The sequence below is a fragment of the Rhinolophus ferrumequinum genome, chromosome 10 (genome assembly GCF_004115265.2).
Source record: "Rhinolophus ferrumequinum isolate MPI-CBG mRhiFer1 chromosome 10, mRhiFer1_v1.p, whole genome shotgun sequence".
Lineage (NCBI taxonomy): Eukaryota > Metazoa > Chordata > Mammalia > Chiroptera > Rhinolophidae > Rhinolophus > Rhinolophus ferrumequinum.
The window spans coordinates 52,745,981-52,765,133 of NC_046293.1; the positions used below are offsets into that span (position 1 = coordinate 52,745,981).

Below are 19,153 nucleotides of genomic sequence, written 5' to 3' on the forward strand. Positions count from 1 at the left end.
CCAGGATGCCATTTGGGAAGTTGCCACGCACTGTACAGGAGCCACCAACCTCCCTGGAGGAAGAGGTCTCAGCAGTTGTGGGAAGGCTGGGACCTGGAGAGTGTTCTGGGAGCTGGAGGGCCATCCAGGGGCAGACACTGAGCTGAGCGAATGCCCTGGCAGGAGCAGGGCAGAGTGGGGAGGAAGCAGGGAGAGTGAGGAGCTGGTCGTGCTGCTAATCTCAGCACTATCAAAAACCGAGCAGGCTTTCTGTACAGTATTTCCACAGCTGCCACACCCTTGAGGTTTGATCTCTTACTCACCAGCTCCCCTCCTCCTGTTATTTTCCACCTCCAGTTCCCTGCTTCCCAGATTAGCAGCTGGGAGGTTGAGCTCAGCTGGATCCCCAGGATTCTGCTGCCTCTTCCTAGCCACGTTCCGACAAAAGGTCCTGTCATCCCAGACCCTGGTGAGGGCCTGGTGATCAGCCCTTCTAGGGGCAACTGCTTCCCAGACAGCACTTTGGGAACGTCATCCCTGAGCAGGCTGGCTGCTTACATGAGCTTGGAAAAGCAGCCTTTGCCTTTGCCCTAAAACTCGGACAACCACCTGCCAAGGGGTGAGTGGTCTCCACTTGTTTCCCTGAGAGCCAGGGACGGAACAATGCCTCCAGAGGAGAGGCGAGACTCAGGTCATCCTTTTGATGAGGCTGAGAGCTGTCAGGTCAGGGTTCCTCACTGGCATCTTAGCGGCAGCAGCTCGGTTCTCTGCCTGGCACTGGGGGCAGCACCCTTGTGCCAGGGCAGACCAGGGATGGCATGGCTGCTCGTCCTCCTCTGTGAGCATCCTGGTGGGGAAAGGCATGAGAAGGAAGCTTCTGAGGCTGGGTCCAAAGCTGAGCTGTCTTGTTCTGCCTGGGTGACAGAAACTACAGGCTCAAACACTGGGTCTCTGGGGCTTCTTTCTAACCCTTAGGTCTTTTCCTTGCCCTCTGTCCAGTGTAGAAAGTGACTATGGTATCCCAAGAGAAAAGATTCGGAGGGATCTTGTTTACGGGGAGAAAAGCTATAATGATAAATTACTCTTGCACGGTGCTGGGTGCTGGTTAAGGACATGGATTTGTGTCACACACCTGGATGGAATCCCGGGTTCACCACTTACTAGCTTCGTGACCTTAGAAGCTCTATCTACCCTTTCATGGCCTCTTTCCTTATCTGTAAAGGGGGCAGCATAGTCGTATTCACTTCAGAGAGTTGGTAGAAAAATAAATGAAACCGTACATGTAGTGCTTAGCATAACTTCTGGCAGAAAGCAAAGTTGTCTATTTTCCCATTGCCTAGAAAACGTCTAAAAACTCCAAAATTGTGTGATAATAAAATAAACCAACATTAGCTCCTAGGCTGCATCTTGCCACCTGATATGCACAAACCCACCTCCCCGTCCCCCTACTCCCTGGAGCTCCCATCCCTTCCCCATTTCAGGTCCCAGAAGGTAGTCAGGTCAGCCCTGCTCAGGTATTAACCAGATGCTTGTTGCAATCTCATGGTAATGGTTCTAGAATATGAAACTTCACCCCATACATTAGTATTTATTTTAAAAGGACTCTTGAATGCTTCAAGACCTATAAGAATGAAGCCATAGGGAAAAGGAGGGACCGGACTCAACCTTCATCTCCCAGGAAGCAGGCTTTCCGGGGTACCCCAGCAATGCCTCTACTCAATGGCCGCACCCCACACTCCAGTATCTTCTCCAGGAAGAACAACGGTGGTTATGATAGCTCCCTTCGTGTAACACTTGAGATCACCCCCACAGATGGAATTTCATTTTGACCATCTCCTTCTGGAATAAGTTGGGCAAATATGATTATGCCCATTTCGCACATGAGCAAATGGAGCCTCTAAAAGAGTGAAGAGACCTGCCTGAGATCAACAGATGAGTACATGGCAGATCTAGGACTTGACCAATGTCTTCAGGCTCCACATCCTTTCATGAGCCCCCCTTCTACCCACTCCATCCTCTTCTGCCTAATCCTTGCTCCCAATACAGAGATTTAATAAGAGTAATCTGTCCGTCTGAATGGCTCTCCACCCCACTCTAGTATATGTACTAAATAACAGCTCAGAAACATGTTAGAGACCTCCCCAACTGATACCTTCATTTTCAAGATGAAGAGACTAAGTTCAGTGACTTGTCAAGGTCTCATGACTAAAGGGTAACAGAGCAGGAACCCAGCCCAGCAGCTCTGCCACCAAGCCCTACCACCCGACAGCATGGAATGCCAAGCTAGAAAAGACCTCAGGTAAATGAAGAGCAGGGATTTAATAAATAGAGTCAACACCCAGCTACCCACAATGATAGAAGATAGGAAGAAAACAGGAGCTGTGTCTTTTCCAGGCTTCTAAATATTACATTGAAACACTCCCCCTGGGCTGTTAAGATGTCAAACCAACTGCTCCTTCCTATTCATATATCTGTGGGTGGCCAGGGAAGGGGCTAATAGGTTGGGTCCAGAAGCAAGATAAATCCAACCCTTGCTTCATCAGACCCTCAATAACCACATGTTGGTGATTGTCCTGCCATGAGATGGACTGTATTTCTTCCCCTGGTCCTGCTGGGGGCACACTCCTCCATGGTGGCACATGGCAGGGCACAAGGGCCAATGAGATGGCATGAGGCATCTGCCACACCACCTTGCCTCATAGCTTGATGTCCTCACCATGGAAACCCCGTTTATGTATCATCAAACCAAGAGAGAAAATTGCTGAAGAGAAGGCAGCCAAAAACAGAGCCCTCACCCTGGATCCCAAGCACACCCCAGCAGTTAGCACACATGCGTGAAGACACTCAATTGTTAACCTGCGAAGGTTGATAAGGGGTGATTTCAATTGCAGAACCATCTCATGCTTCCTTCAGGGATGCAGCTGGTGCACTGCATTCTCCACTTGCCCAGAATGTTGTTCTAGCTCCACCAGGTTTAGAACAAAAGAAAATCAAATGTGCTGACAACAGGAGAAACTTAAGGCTGATAAGGAAAGAGGCTAACCAATTACCCCATTGCGTCCAGAGTAGGAAGGTGGATAGCAGAAATGTATAGGTTGTCGGATCCAAAAAGCTAAGTGAGGGACCTGCCCCTCCCCCAATCCCTTCTCACCTTCCAAATAATTGAGATGAATTAAGGACCTAGAGCTGGAGGAGGGGCAAGATGGCCTCACCTCAGTCTTCGTCTCGAGTACACCTTGCCGTGAACAACCCATGCTCAAAGACTGAATTCTGGTATTTTCTTAACTGAACAAGCAAAAATGTTCTCCAAATCACCAATCAGATCAGCTCAAACAAGACCAAACTTTTATACATTTTAAATAACTGGTCAAAATATTCTGGAAGTTGAATCTGGGACTTGAGGCAGGAAGAGAGGGAGAAGAATAGGGAGAATTTGGGAAGATTGTGGGAAAAGGAGGCAACCATGGGATCTCAAGTTGGAAGGGGTTCCATCCAGGGTTTGCCTCTCTTCTGAAGCACCCCTGCTTCGGGAAAGGCCAGCCGACCTGTGTGTCTCCGATGGAAACTCACTCATCATCTCACAGGGCATCCCCTACCACCATCAGACACCAGACCTGGCTGAAGGTTCTTCAGAGTGACCCCTGTCACTTCCAAGCAAGAACAAGCCTGACCGTCTTCCATACACCAACGGTGTGGTCCATCTTCAGTGAGCGTGACGGTCACACCCACCCTCAGTCATCTTTGATTTCCTTCCAAGCCCCTTCTCTGCCCCAGTTCTTGTCCCTGAGCTCACACTAGCTTTCCCGTGGGTCGCTCAGAACTTTCCAAATGATCAGGATTGAGCTCAATACCCAGGGGAGAGATCTTTCTCCCACTGTCAGATACTCTCTGTACCAAGAAGAATTTAGCTTCTTTTTTATGTCTTTATGACCAACAGAACAGAACCAAGGAAAAGTCTTTTTTTTTTTTTTTAACTATTCCCAAGCAGCTTTCTGAAAAATCCATATTATATCATGTTCAGTCTTACCACCCCTGGGAGCTACTGCCTTGTCGTAACCAATATAGGTCCCATCGTTGTGTGTAAAGGAGCCTTTGTACCAGCAGAGGACACTCCATACTGTCTAGACACAACTAACAGGGCCCATTGACAGATTGGAAACTGGGCGTGGGCACCAGGGAGGGGTGGGAATAACACTACATGAAACTGAGAAGGTCATAAGTTGTCTAAGACTGTGTCATTTTTCTAATAATGGATTGGCAAGGAGTGACACGTTCCCTCCAGCGGATATGGGAGAGGCAAGCACAGTGACACAGAGCATCCCAAGGCATCTTGGGTATCCACACTTCCAACAAACAACCAAAAACTGCCAACAGCACCCAAATGTCTCGTGGGCATCTTTACCCTCCTTTTCGTCTGGCATAAGACTCCAGCCAACTGGCTCCAGGAAGCAACTTTATAGACCACATCTCTGGCTTCCAACTGTACTCAATGTATTAACCAGGCCCTCTTCACAAGGAAAGGGGCCTGTGGTGCTACTTCATCCCTTCCACCAACCCAAATCCTGACCATATTTCTAGGTTCTTCTCAACGTAGTTCCTCCAGAAAACTTCCGCTCACACTTGACTTCTTTTCCTGGCTGCCTTTGAAATGTGCTTCCTTCCTGGTTTCCACGACATTGTGCTCTCTCACTTCTCCCATCTTCCATGACTACTCCTTTATACTCATTACGGATTTCTCTGTCTTTGTCTGGTCCTTAGGCAGAGTGGTCTTGAGATTTTGTTCTTGATTCTCTCTTTCTCTCTCTCAATCTCTCTCTCTCTCTCTTAAGAGAATAAGTTCCTTTAATGGTAAATAAAACAGAAACTAATGGAAATAGTTATGCAATTCAGGGGTTCACGTAATATACTCTCAGGTGGAGATACGGCCTTTCACAGCCTCTCCTCCTCAGCGCGCGCACACACACACGAGGACAACTGAAAATATGTGCCTGATATTCTCCCCTGGAGGCTCTAAAAATGTCCCCAGCCACAAAATGTCCCAAAACAGCAGTACTGCCCAATGATCTTTTGAAATTCTGTGGCGACATTTCTTGCTTATCTCCGTGATATGGAGGGCTGTTACCGACATTTGGTGAGCAGGACCCCCTGCACAACCTTTGAAAGCTCCACCATTTATTATGGTTCAGCCCAGGACGTTATACTCCACGTCACATCACATACACATGCAAAGTACTTTTGCTCTGTTTTCAGATATACTGAGTTGCTGAGAAATGCAACTACTGTGCACATCAAGAAAAGGCTGTATTTTCTTTTCATGGGGAAGTTTCAGAGGTTTTTACCTTTTTGGAAAATTGTATTGTCAATGGCAAACTTGCTCATTTTATTTAAGTTGCCAGTACAGCATATGTGCATCACCCTGCATTTGTAGCTAATTGAACACATGGTCATTCTACCTGTCAGTGCAAACATCTGATGCTTCAGTGCGTCTTCTAATAGAGTCTTTTCAGAGAACTTACAAAATATACATGATATTATTACTCGTTTTTTTCCCTTTTGTGTCTCCTTTATATTGCAGTTAAGGCATTGTGTTGATACTTGTAAATTACATGTGATCGTAAGGTATACCATTTATGTTTTTCTTTTCTTGGCAGCAAAAGGGTATTACTTTCATTTTTGTTATAAAACAGAGGTCAATAAGACTCATACCTTTAGAATTACTGACCTAAAGAAGCAATATTCTTTTTCCAAAGAAACTTTCATCGATGACCATAAAGTCCGTGTTAAAATGTACACATTTTGGTAGAACTGGCCAGTTGTATGAGGCTTCCTCCTAGTCCCTCCAAGGGACCCCTAGAAGGTCCCCATTCCAATGAAGTCTGTCCTGGGGATTTGGTTCCTCAAATTCCATGCAAACCCACAGGCTTTTGTTCAAGATCATCTTTTGGATTCCCTCTCCTTTGGGGGCTGGTGAACCCCCCTAAGACTAATGAAGACCCTCTCCCAAGGGAAGGAGTGGGATGGTGGCATTGAACTAAACTTGGATCTGAGAAGCCAGGGTTACAGAAAGAGTTGCTGGATTCTGCCGTTTTCCCAGGGACACTAGATGATTGTCTTAGGCCTGGAATTGTGGGAGAGGAGGCAGTTAGTGTGTGGGGAGAAGGTGGGAAGGTTGTTCTTCTCTAGAGTTAGATGAATCCCAGAGCTCTGTTAGAGAGATGGCTGTGTAAGAGCCACACAGTTCTGGAAAGAAACTTTGGCCGGTTATGGAAGGGAGACTGTCTACCAAACTGACAGCTGCAGTACTGCAGCCATTCAAAGAAGAAGAACGTCCCAAAGGGTGCCCCGAGGCTCTGTTGGCCAATGAACCGAGGGAAGCATTCTGTCCTTCTAGCTGAGACTCTGGGAGGAAGACACAAGGATCTAGACCCAGGGAGAAGAGGTGTGTACCTTAGATATCCTAAGGTTAGGGAGAAATGCTGATATTGGGTCACAGGCTGGGGCATACAGGCAGAAGCCACAGCCAGATTCCAAAAGGCTTATCTGCTGAAGACCATGCAATTCAAATCCGAATGGAGTGGAGAGTGAGGTCTGTGGGGTTGGGGCAACCCCTTTCCTTCCCATTGGCCGAGTACAGAGTAGGTTGAGGTTGTAATAAGCCAGTAGGTCCCAAAACCCCATCTGAGAACTTCTGACACTCAAACAATAGTCCAGACTCCACTGAATGCCTACAAGGCCCTTCTTGATTGGATCTAACTAACTCTTCACACTCATTTCTTGTCACTAACTTCATGTTCCTTCAGATGATCAAATACTTCATGCAATTTCGCTCTTCCATGTTTTCACCCATATTATTCCTTCTGCGAGAGTGTCCTCCTCTGCCTTAAATGTCCTTGTCTGCCTGACAAACTCCTATTTATCCTCTAAAATCCTGCCAGACATCACTTTTAATAACCCTCACATCGATATGTACCATCTCTATGCCTTGTGTTTCTGTCATTGCAAGGGTCATGTGCATTGTAATGACGTGTTTCCATACTCCCTGTCACCCAAGTCTCTAAGCTCTTTGAGAACAAGACCGTGTGACACTCATCATAGAACCCCAATGTTTAATGTTCGGCCTCATCCCTCACACATGGTATGTGTGCAGGAACTATTTGTTGAACTGAACGGAAGCCAGATTTTTCCTTTACTGTCTTTCTAACACTAATGCATTTGGGCACTTGGTCTTACTCAGTTTACTTCTACATTGTATACTGACTTACACAGGGTTTTCCTTTAGTCCTTGTGACCTTACAAGTTTTGATAAGTTTCACTGTAAATTGTACTGGTCTCTGTTTCATGCCTGCCCTTACCAAGAAAACAAGATGAAATGTGACTAAAGAAAGTTGTACCCTAAGAAAAAATTTAGAAAATATGTGTCAGAGTGCTAGAATACGTCACTGTTCATTGAACAGTGTCCTAGATGCTATATCTCATGGCCCCAGAGGTCCGTTCTCCTGTGGAGAAGGCAAACCATCTCCCCGCTCAAGGCCACCCAACTCCCATTGTTCTAAATCTGCCTTTTGTGACTACTTCAGTTTTCCAGGTACCTTGATAGCAGGATGGGGAGGCCCTGGTATTTCAATCACTGAAACTGTAGGTTTCCCCACAAGCTAATACATAGACATTCTGGTTCACACATTCATCTCTCATATATTTGATTTAGAAATATCTGTGCTCCAGAGCAGATTCAACTTGAGTGCATTGAGAACATCAATTTCATGTCCCTACAGAGCTATCACTGGGCCACAGTGACCATATCAAGTTACTTCCCTCCTTGGTGGCCCTGACAGCCAGCCACTGCCTTCTACTTCTTTGTCACTCCCTTTTAATTTCACTTAACTACTTCTGTATACTACATTTATAGTTCACAAAGCACTTTCACATTTTATGTTTTATCCTCTTGATGTCTAGAGGTAAATACTCTCAGCCCCATTTCACCTCTAAGAAAACTGAGGCTCAGACGGGTCAAGTGACTCGTCCAAGGATCCACACACTCTGCAAGCTGTGGATTATTTTCCTTTCACTGCCCCTTAAATATCACAGTTGATGAAACTCAGAATCAAAGTTCCTTGTTCTTTCTATCCACCATCATGTTATCCAGACTCTCACATCAGTCCAAACAGGAAGCAGCTCTGATGAAGGGATGACGGGGAGGAGAAATAGAGTTCACCAAGTTGTGCTTACAGAATACTTGTGGCTCTACACTCTCTAGTTCCCTCAGTTCTGGTTGACATTGGAGCTAGGAATATTTTTCCTAATTGGAAGCTATAAAAACTGACCCTCAGAGAAATTGACTGACTTTTTCATGGTCATAGAACCACTGGGAAGCTGATGTTCATTTGTGCCTTAGAGCAAGTATTTACGGAGTGGTCTAGAGACTAAGCAGCAATGTTACAAAGCCAGACCATCATCACCATCACCATCACCATTATGATTAAAATTGACACTCAGTGAGTGCTTACTATGTGCTGAACATCTTTTTTAAGTCTCACAATAATTCCCATAAGGAAGGCATTATTATCCCCATTTTAGGGATGGTAAAACTGAGGTGCAGAGAGGTCTGTAACTTGTACGTTATCACAGAGCTAGTAAATGGTACTATGGTAATATCCAAACCCAAGTATATCTGAATCCAAATGTCCATGCTTCTGGCCGCCATGCTATCCTGTTGTACTACACAGCCTGCACAAGTACAGGCTATACGTACACAAATGAACTTTAGGAATAACCTTAGGAAATTAAGCAGAGCTTTGGGTAGTGGTCTGAAAGAGAGGGGAAATGGATATGCAGTTCTCCATTACCACTCTTGGCTCTTGAACTCCCCAGGCCAAAGTCTGTATCCTGGCTGTCGTAGCTGCTGACCCTGCATTACCCACACCCCTCTCGTCACCGGCTGTTCCACATGAACAATTACTTTTCCATGCAATACTTTGCCCTCTTCTCGATGTTAAACTCCTCCTTCCCAACCCGATTGCTCACTGCTCTTTTCAAGAAAGCCTTCTCAGAGGAATAAAACCTGCTACCCTAGTCTCTCCATTTCTCTGTAACATCTCCACCCTCTGGGAAAGAGCTTGTTCTGGTGAAATGTTTACAGCTAACTGTTGCCTGACCAGTCTCCCATCTTCCTCGTGGTCATGTGTCCCAACTCCCCCATAGGCCATGTGGCTCGAGGGTCTTTCCCTCCCACAAAGTACCCATCCCGGCAGTGCCATGAACTAAGAAATTTAAAACTCATAGAGAATTTCAAATGCAGTTTATTGCAGCCACACAAGGAAATGGGAGTTTAAGATCTCTCCTCAAAAGACAGTCAACTTGCTTACACCGTATGTACAAAACCAAAGCAGCACAGCGCTTGCTGCAAGACATAGGATAGCAAGGAGTCCAGAGCAAGTGTGCTCCGTGCATGACAAAGAAGGGGTGGGTCTAACCAGCCCTCCTCCAGCGGACTTAGGAGGTGCTTTGAAATGTAATGTGTGTAGTAGTGATGGCTGAACTGTTTCTGAGGCAAAGCACAAAGCAGGGTCATAGCCAGAGACTGAGCTTGCCACTGACTTAAAATTTTCTTTGGGAAGCAGAGCAGAAAGGAAAGAGCTGGGGAAGTATGATCAACCAATGTAACTAATCATAGCTTTTTTCTTCAATAAGGCGGGGACAATTGACCTTGGTCTTGCCAAGCATATCTGGGAGTGACGGAGAGAGAGAGCTAGCAGTATAGAGAGTGCCTCTTTATCTGGTCCCTCGGGAATAGCTGGTGGAAATAAACTTCACGCTGGAACTGCCACCAGAGCTCTTGGTGCCCCCAGAGCTGGATCCGTGGCCTCCAGTCGAGTCCCGGCTGCCTCCGCCGCCAGCACCCCTGCCGCCAGAGCTGCCGCCGCCCCCTCCAGAACCTCCTTTGTGTCCCCCACTGCTGCCTCCGGCGCCGCCATAGCTGCCGCCGCCGCCACCTCCGGAGCCGTAGCTGCCACCTCCGGAGCCATAGCTGCCGCCGCCACCTCCGGAGCCGTAGCTGCCACCTCCGGAGCCGTAGCTACCCCCGCCGCCGCCGCGGTAACCCCCGCCTCCTCGGCCACCACCTCCACTGATGCTGGAATGGCTGGTGCTCACAGCTGCAAGGGAACGCTCAGTTATCTCCAACCCAGCTCCCTTTCCAACCCAGCGAAACCTGCACAGGCCCCAGAGAACTCAGCTTGTACTTACACACACTCACGTTGGCGGCACACTCTCCTGACATCCTGTAGGCGAAGGAATAACAAATCCCTCATCATTCTCCAGCTTTGCAAACCTCTTCCCCAAGCCCTCTCAGCCCTCCCAAAGCTCCCTGTCTGGGGCTTCTCCTTGATTGGAAATCTAATCCAGTCCCCTCTCGCCTCTAAACCTCTAGTATGTTTTTCACAAACAGGGAGAAATCTCCATAGAAGTTAGACAAGCGTTGCAGCTAGTGGCGGGTTTCCTTCAAAGGCACTAACTTTAGGCCAGATGACATCTGAGCAGCCCAGATGAAGAATACATTTCTCCATCTCAAAGCATTTCATAAAGACGCTATAGCCCTCAAAAGAGACAAATGTGTGACCCTGGTTCCCAAAGTGAAACAACCTTTCCCCCTGCACCATCTGCCTTTCCTTTCCCCACACCCAGGACAAGCAGCAGTCACGTGTTTGCAGCTTCAACAGCAGTCAGCTTGCAAGGGAGGAAGAACATAAGATGGGGCCAAACGGTCCAGGGTCCCTTTTTCACCTGCTTTCCTCTCCTTCCAGGAGGGTCCTGTAGGTGGCAATCTCCACGTCCAAGGCCAGCTTGGTGTTCATCAGCTCCTGGTAGTCACGCAGCAGGCGGGCCATGTCCTCCTTGGCTTTCTGCAGGGCGTCCTCCAGCTCATTCAGCTTGCCCTGGGCGTCTTTGAGGGCATTCTCACCACGTTGTTCAGCATCGCTGATGGACTGCTGCAGCCCAGATATCTGAGAAAGGAGAATCCAGCACATTACACACTCTCCTATCACCTAATCCCACCTTGGCCTTCTTATATCAAATTGATCTCTTCAACCCCGCAAGGCCTGTACGCTGGGTCCAACAGAACCACGAGAGCTTAAGTCGTCTCATATATTCTCCTGCCTCCAGATACCGTAGCGTATTGATACCGTGTTGACTTCCTTAAACACCCTTAAAAGTGATGCAGCAGCCTCTCTTGGTCAGGAGTTGAGGCTCCTCTACCCCTTGGCATTCTTCTAACTGTGTACCCTGAAACCTTCTGGCTGCCTTTCTTCTCACTCACCACCGCTTAAGTCTCACTTTGGGTCATGGGCTAGGTCACTCATGACACTCACTTCTATAGCTCTACTAGGTCATTTTCACAAGTTTCCTGAAAGAGAGCCCTCAGCGATGGCTGAATTCTGGAAATCAGTATACTCACCAAAAGAACTGGAAATAATACAATAACCTTGATGTGAACGGCAAGATTCAAAATCAGAAAAATACCCTCCAGTTAATTACCTGTGGGTCCCCTTTTCCCCAATCCAGTAGCAGGTGGAAGCAAGTACCTGTTTCTTGACACTGTCAATTTCAGATCTAAGTCTCTGGATCATCCGATTCAGCTCTGAAATCTCCATCTTTGAATTTTTCAAATTGTCCCCATGTTTACCAACAGTGACCTGGAGCTCTTCATACTAAAGATGGTGGATCAATCAGTTAGATGTGGCAGAGTACACTATGGCTCACGCACACAAATATAAGAGAAAACACAGGATAGCAAGGCAAGACATTTCAGGAAACCTGGCCAGATGTTCAGTCCATTCACCTTGGTGTGGTACAGGGCCTCGGCCTCGGCCTTGCTCCTCTGGGCGATCTCCTCGTACTGGGCTTTGACTTCGGCAATGATGCTGTCCAGGTCCAGGCAGCGGTTGTTGTCCATGGACAGGACGACATTGGTGTCACTGATATGAGTCTGCATCTGAGACAGCTCCTGCAAGACATAATAGTTCAGTGACTCTTGTAGTGTTAACACAAAAAACACCTTCGACAGAGGGAAGGGTCTCAAGATGGAAGGTATAACTGTTGGTGGGAATGCAGATTGGTGCAGCCACTATGGAAGGCAGTGTGGAGGTTCCTGAAAAAATTACGACTAGAATTACCATATGACCCAGCAATCCCTCTCCTGGGTATCTACCCAAAAAATCTGAAAACATTTATACATAAAGACACGTGTGCTCCAATGTTCATTGCAGCTTTGTTTACGGTGGTCAAGACACGGAAACAACCAAAATGTCCTTCAATAGATGAATGGATAAAGAAGTTGTGGTATATATACACAATAGACTACTATTCGGCGGTAAGAAAAGATGATATAGGAACATTTGTGACAACATGGATGGATCTTGAGAGTATAATGCTAAGCGAAATAAGTCAGACAGAAAAAGCAGAGAACCATATGATTTCACTGATATGTGGTGTATACACCAAAAACAACAAAAGAACAAGACAAACAAATGAGAAACAAAAACTCATAGACACAGTTTAGTGGTTACCAGAGGGTAAGGGGGTTGGGGGGTGGGAGATGAGGGTAAGGGGGATCAAATATATGGTGATGGAAGGAGAACTCACTCTGGGTGGTGAACACACAATGGGATTTATAGATGATGTAATACAAAATTGTACACCTGAAATCTATGTAATTTTACTAACAATTGTCACCCCAATAAGTTAAAAAAAAAAAGATGGATGGTATAGCTCTATTCTTCTGGATAGTGGTGGGTTCAGGCTTAAAAGCTCTCCATTTGGGTAAACGTGGTTGAAATTAGAGGACTTACCACTTGGTAGAGCGTTGTAAGGAAATCAATTTCCTGATGCAAGTTGTCAACTTTGGCCTGAAGGTCCACCTTGGTCATATAAGCAGCATCCACATCCTGGAGGAACAATAGACATCATGACATCATAGTCTTTCCAGGGCAAGTCCCTCTCACCAGCTGTGAGGGGATTTTCCACGTAGAAAAGTTGTTTGGGGCCTACTCTACATCTTTATATCGCAGGTGGATCACAATCCCTAAATTGCCCCACCCCTAGGATCACAATCACAAAGGAGTTTGCCTGATTTGCTGAGAACTTGCCTCCCCACTTACTACAAGAAGTGCTGAGGGATCTGGAGAAGTAGAGTGCCTGATAAGTCCAGGTTCATACACATGTGGGGGGGGTGGCGGGGAAACTCTACTTCAGCTTTTCATCAGGCCCACTACCTGGTTCTCCACATCTTGACTCCTTTCTGCTTAGTACTTGGAGACCTTCTTCTATTGTTTATTTCAGATGTGAGGTCCATCCTACAGAATTTGCTCACCTTTTTGATGGTCACAAATTCATTCTCTGCATTAGTCCGTTTGTTGATCTCTTCTTCATATCTGCAAGGAAATCAGAAGTGAACTCAGAAGGTGAGCCCTGAAGTTCTGCTTTCTAGACTAAAATTGGCACTGCCTGTCATTGCTTTTGTATTATAAGCCTGGGACATCTTAGCCACCCCTTTCTTTGGAGCAATAAAAACCATTAAGCTCTTTCTAGCTTCTGAAAAGATGAAGATATCCGAAAAGGCCAAATTGATTTGCCTCTAACCTAAGACAAGACACTGTTGCATACTGTCCATTGTCTTTGCTTGTCACTGTCTGGAAATATTTTAGAACGAAAGTCAAGAATTGCCCAGTCAGCTTTCCTTACTTGTTCCGGTAATCTTCCACCAGGTCTTGCATGTTCTTCAATTCCGTATCCATCCGAGATTGGTCACTCGTCAGTTGGTCCATTCTCTTTCTAAGATTATTGATATATGACTCAAAGTAGGGCTCTAAGCTGTGGGTCCTAGTGGAGGTATCCACCTGCTGCAGCAGCTCCCATTTTGTTTGCAGCACCTGGTTCTGCTGCTCCAGGAACCTCACCTAAAAACACAAGACCCTATTACTCACTGGGGCAGAAGTAGAGTCCTATGGCCACTGAGCACCAAGGGCTACCACACAGCAAGGCCATACTTGACTTAGAAAAGAACTTCAATTCCTGTTTTTCTGGCTATGACAAACAAAAAAATAGGAAAAAGATGATCCAGTTCGTACGATCTTCATTGTAAAACCCAACTCACTGTTCATTCAGTGAAGCGTTCATTTCCCTGAGAATGGCAGTTAAAGTACTATTTCAGTTGGAACTTTAGAAGGGAATAGCTGCACAAAAACCAAATAGCAAAACACACGTTAAAAAAATTACTGCAATTACACTTTGAAACAGGTACGTGACGCTTAAGAGATTTGCCTTCCGAATTTTTTTTAGGTAGGTTGCCGTAAAAATTTGTTTGCATTCCCTGAGCATACACACAGTTCAAAAGTATATGGGGAAAATCCAAAACTGGATTCCAAATCTATTATGGATAACTTGAGTTGGCATTATTGATGATTAATCAAAAAGTAAAAAATGGTTTACATGTTTTTCCAGAGCAGATACTTGGAAGTATAAGTATAAAAATATCTTGACCCTGATCTGGTACCAGTGTAAAATTCTCAGAGGGCAGACTTGCCCTTCTGACAGCAAAAGATGTTTGGCACTGACTACATACTTTCTATGACAATATCCGTTGCACTCTTTTTATACTCAACTCCTTTTTTATAGTTCGGAAGACTTTTCCAGGGCTCTCATTTGCACCTTACAGGGTTGAGTTAGCCTCTTTTCTGTTATCTTCATTCAACATATGTGAGTCCCAATTCAGTTCAAGGGCTGAATTAAAAAACACATTAAGGTGATGTCAAATTCGCACACGTTTAGGTAGCCCACAGACCCTTTTGTGAAAGAGAGTTGTCATTAGCATCATTCACAAGCATACTTCTAACATATGTCCTAGAAGACAATTTCACAAAATGCCTTTTAATCATCTATACACAGAAAGTTGAGGCTCAAACCCAAACATGTCTTGGCTGCGCCCGACTCAAATGGACCAGGAACAGCTCTCCCGGTGCACTGAGCTGATAAACTCACCTTGTCAATGAAGGAGGCAAATTGGTTGTTGAGTGACTTGATTTGCTCCCTTTCTTGAGACTTTACTTTTTGGATCTCAGGGTCAATTTCCACATTGAGGGGTTGCAGGAGGCTCTGGTTGATGGTGACTTGCTGTATGCCACCAGGGGGGCAGACAGGCCCAAAACCACCCCCAAAACCACCTCCACCAAAACCACCTCCACCAAAACCACCTCCACTGCCAAAGCCACCACCTAAACCACCACTGCCAAAACCACCCCCAAAGCCAAAACTGCCACCTCCAAAGCCACTGCCACCATAACCACCACCAAAGCCACTCCGTCTACCTCCTCCTACCACACTGATGGAGATACTTTTACTGCCACCAAGATTAACAAGACTTCGACTTCCGAAGCCGCCACCAGCACCCCCACCGCCACATCCTCCGCCTGAAAATCTCCCGCCACCTCCTCCACTACGGCGCACAGAGGAGCTAGTGGCCCTGCGCTGGAAGCTGACCACCCCGGCAGACCCAGAGCTGAAGCCTCCTCCACTCCGGTACCCAGACCTGGAACTAAAGTGGCGACTCATCCTGACTTAGAGAGAGTAGGAGCAAAGTGGAGAAAAGAAAGGAGCAAACACTCCTCTACCCCAAGCACAGAGACTTCCCCTTATATACAGGGAGTGATTGGGCTTGGTCCTCGAGTCAGCGGGACGCAGTGCCACTCAAAGGTTTGACTTGCCTGCAGCCATACAAGAATTTTACGAGCCTCGACAACACAATACAATAAACACAACACACCTCGCTCCCAGGATGGCTCTCAAAATTGCTGTGTATGCAAGATTTCTCTTGTAGTTATCATTTTATCAGACAAAATCTCTCTTCAAGTGCTTGCAACTTTGGGAAAATAGGACCCTACATCTGCCACCTTCTTGATAGGATTTCATAACCTCCTGTCACAAAGCTATGCAAGTTTCCATTCTTGCCTTGCCCTACTGAGACATTCTGTCCTCAGGCATGGCAGGTACAGTTCCCCATACTTGAATCTCAGAACAAGCTTTCTCACCCATTTCTGAGATCTGCCCTCCAAACCCCCGAGCTCACCACATTATGTCTCCTGACACAAAGCCAGAGCTTAAATAAGTGAACAATCAAAATAAATCATTTTTGTTAAATGTTAGCTTTATAAGTGCACTGCATTCATATTAGAGGAGGAGAAGCTGTCATCAAACAGGATGAGTGGGCGGGTGAGCTGGAAGGACCAGAAGGGAAAGACATGTTCTTTTCTAAGTGTTCCAGTGATTCCTTTTCCTCAAAGAGACACCAGCAACAGAAAACAGGTGCAAACAAAGGCATGACAAGCATATAAAGCAGTGAGATGAGCAAATAGAAGCTATTTCATACATGTTGTAAAGCAAAGGGGTGGAGGTACGACTTCACAGGTGGTTCAAGTCTCACACTAGACTATATGGAAAGATAAATGTAGATTTAGAAGGGAGTCCGGGAAGCCTGATCTGAGAATCTTAAATTGTTTCTGGACAATAGTCGTGGCAGTAGTAGTAGTAGTGGTAACAATAGCTAACATGTAACAAAAAAAAAACCTGACCATATGAGGGGTGTAAATTATGGGGTCTAACTATTATGTTGCTTTGTACACCTGAAACTAATAAAAAAGTCAAAAACAAAAAACAAAACTGACTTCGTACCAGGCACTGTTCTACACGTTCTATACATATTAACTTACTTCATGTTCACAACTTTGAGATTGGTACTATTATGCTGCCCATCTTTAAAATGAGGGTGCTGAGGCACAGAGGTTGAATGGCCTGCCCAAGTTTACCTAGACGGTAGGTGGCATGGCTGAGATTTGAACCAAGGATGCCGAGGTGTGCAAGATCCTAACCAGCGTGTTGTGTGACAGCACAGCAACTGAATTCAGGCTGTGCTGCCCACTGTGTGCAAAGCCAGACAATATGGGAAGCTGTCCCACTTCAGAGAGCTGCAGGAGGCCCATTTTATCCCTTTTTATCCTTGGCTCCAGATACATGCTTGGAAAATGTTTCTTCAGTTCACTCTGAGAAGGGGAGAGGGGAGATTGGAGGCGCAGAGTTCATGGGGAGAATTTGCTTCCATCCAGGTGCAAGAGTACCCCGCATGCAGTGCGATGGCCAGGAAATCCCAGAAGCCTTCCTGGAGAGCAGCATTTGATCAATCTTAACGGGAAGTAGTGGCATTGAGATCTGGAACGACCTGAACCCCACACAGACTTTCATTCTGAGGCTTCTTAGAAGTCTGGCACGCTCCCCACACTTGCATATGAATACAGAATTGAAGATTCAGTGTGGAGAAGCCAATGCCAATTTCAGCTCGCTCTAAGCAATTCTAAGCAGTGAATCATAGACCCGTATGGGTGGTCTCCACTGTGGAATACAAGATATACAGGAAAAAACGAATCTGTGAAGACTATCTGGTCCTGTTGCCCTATAGTTCTGAACCAAGACAGCTGAGTGTCAGGCCTCTCCAGCCACTGAGACTTGTGCCTCCTCTTCTCCCCCAGGTTTTGCCCTACACCCTCCTCCAGAAAGTGCCCCTCACCTCTCCACTGCTGCCTCTCCTTCCCTACCATCTCCATGGCACTGTTTTCTGAAACTGTCCTAACAGCATCCTTGGGCTGCTAAGCCACCTATTTCTAGTGTAATGAGTAATCCAGATCTTGTTCCTGAGTAGGAACAATGGGACTATCTGGGATAGTCTTGGTGTGGTAATGACTGTTGCCTAATTGTCTTCTCACAGGCAATCCAAATTATTTCAGTTCAGCACACTCCCTCGTGGGACGTATCACACTGCGCAATTGATTCCTTCTAGCATTTTGGAGGGGTGTGCATATGTGTATGTATGCATGTGTGTATTCATCCTCTCACCTCTGCCAGCCAACAACAAATCTTTGCAGTGATTCATGTTTCCATCCTCAAACTAAGAAACCAACAGAGAGAAAAATCAAAGCGGTGGATGGTCAGGTAATCGACAGAAATTTGTAGACCTATAAGACTTAATCTAGCTGCTACCATGAGGAGAAAAAGACACCGGAACTAGAAAGAGCAAGAAGACATAAAAATCACTACCGGCTTGTGTTTGCATAGCTCACCTCACCAAGAACATACACAAATACTGTCCCTACAAGATGCCTGAGGACTAGACGGTCGGGCTATTTTTAAGCCATTTTACAAAACAGAAGACTGAGGATCAGAGAGATGAAATGACTGGCTGACACGTCAGAGCTGGGAAAAGACACATCTGGGGCAAGAACCTGAGTTTTCTGGTTTCGATTCAAGTGTTCTTCCTCCTAAACTGGAGAAGAGGCTCAAGAACAAGCCCCTGGAACTGGCTGTCATAAGTGAGTGCACAGAGAATCACAGCATATTCCCGCCTGCAGGAACTCAAAGGGCCTCCCCATCGGACCTACCTATCAAAGAAGAGAGAAGCCAGATCCAAAGAAGCCAAAAACGTATCTCCAAGTCATGCAATCAATGCCTGGGGAATCTTCCAATTACTGAACCAAACTCCTATTCTCTTTCCACTGCTTACTTTTGAGGCACTCCAATAGGGCTGGAAACGGCCCCGCTGCCACTTAACCAAGCTCATCGTTTTCTGTGTCGCCAGGGTGGTGGAGGGTGTGTGGTGATATTAAAGTGGGAGAAAGGTGAGAACCACGCACTCTCATTCCTGGCTTGTTTGCGTACTCGAAGTTATAAAATAAAGGCAAAATGAAAGAGGAAAGAGGCATTAATATCTGCAGAAAACAACCAGGTGCAAAGAGCTACCTCTCATTTAAACATCAGAAAAAGTCTACAGAACGGTAGTTCTTAGCCTCATTTTAAAGGAAAGACGACAGGTTCACAGATACATGCCCCACTCCCTCAGGTGGTAACTGACAAGCCAAGTTTATCAGACTCCGAGTACATGTCTGCCTTCATCCCGTAGGCCCCCTCTTGTCAACAACCTGCATCACCTACAGCTTCTCTGATCACCTTCTCATCGAGCCTTATACCTTGACTTTTCCACTCCCAAGATTTACTAAGGGAGACTCTTCAGTCCTCTTCTGCCCTTTTTCTCTGTTCCTCTCCATCTTCCAAACCCACTTTTACTCTTCTCTTCTCTGAA

At 46.2% G+C, this 19,153-nt stretch overlaps 1 protein-coding gene across 1 annotated transcript; it reads right to left on the reverse strand.

Annotated features, from left to right (window-relative positions):
- Nucleotides 1-9,257: 9,257 nt before the first annotated feature.
- KRT1 (keratin 1) lies at nt 9,258-15,639 on the reverse strand. Its single transcript, XM_033118584.1, has 9 exons — nt 15,013-15,639; nt 13,717-13,931; nt 13,346-13,406; nt 12,825-12,920; nt 11,816-11,980; nt 11,559-11,684; nt 10,759-10,979; nt 10,222-10,256; nt 9,258-10,130 (listed from the first exon to the last, which is right to left on the reverse strand). Exons 1-9 carry the CDS (start codon nt 15,580-15,582, stop codon nt 9,748-9,750), a joined length of 1,872 nt encoding a protein of 623 aa, XP_032974475.1. The 5' UTR covers nt 15,583-15,639; the 3' UTR covers nt 9,258-9,747.
- Nucleotides 15,640-19,153: the final 3,514 nt, after the last annotated feature.

Excerpts from the sequence above, each read along its gene's own strand:
- KRT1 (XM_033118584.1), bottom strand. The coding sequence starts at position 15,582 with ATGAGTCGCCACTTTAGTTCCAGGTCTGGGTACCGGAGTGGAGGAGGC. Across the intron at positions 12,921-13,345 it reads AATTTGTGACCATCAAAAAG|GATGTGGATGCTGCTTATAT; the intron begins GTGAGCAAATTC and ends TTGTTCCTCCAG. Across the intron at positions 10,131-10,221 it reads TGCCGCCAACGTGAGTGTGT|CTGTGAGCACCAGCCATTCC; the intron begins GTAAGTACAAGC and ends GTTCCCTTGCAG.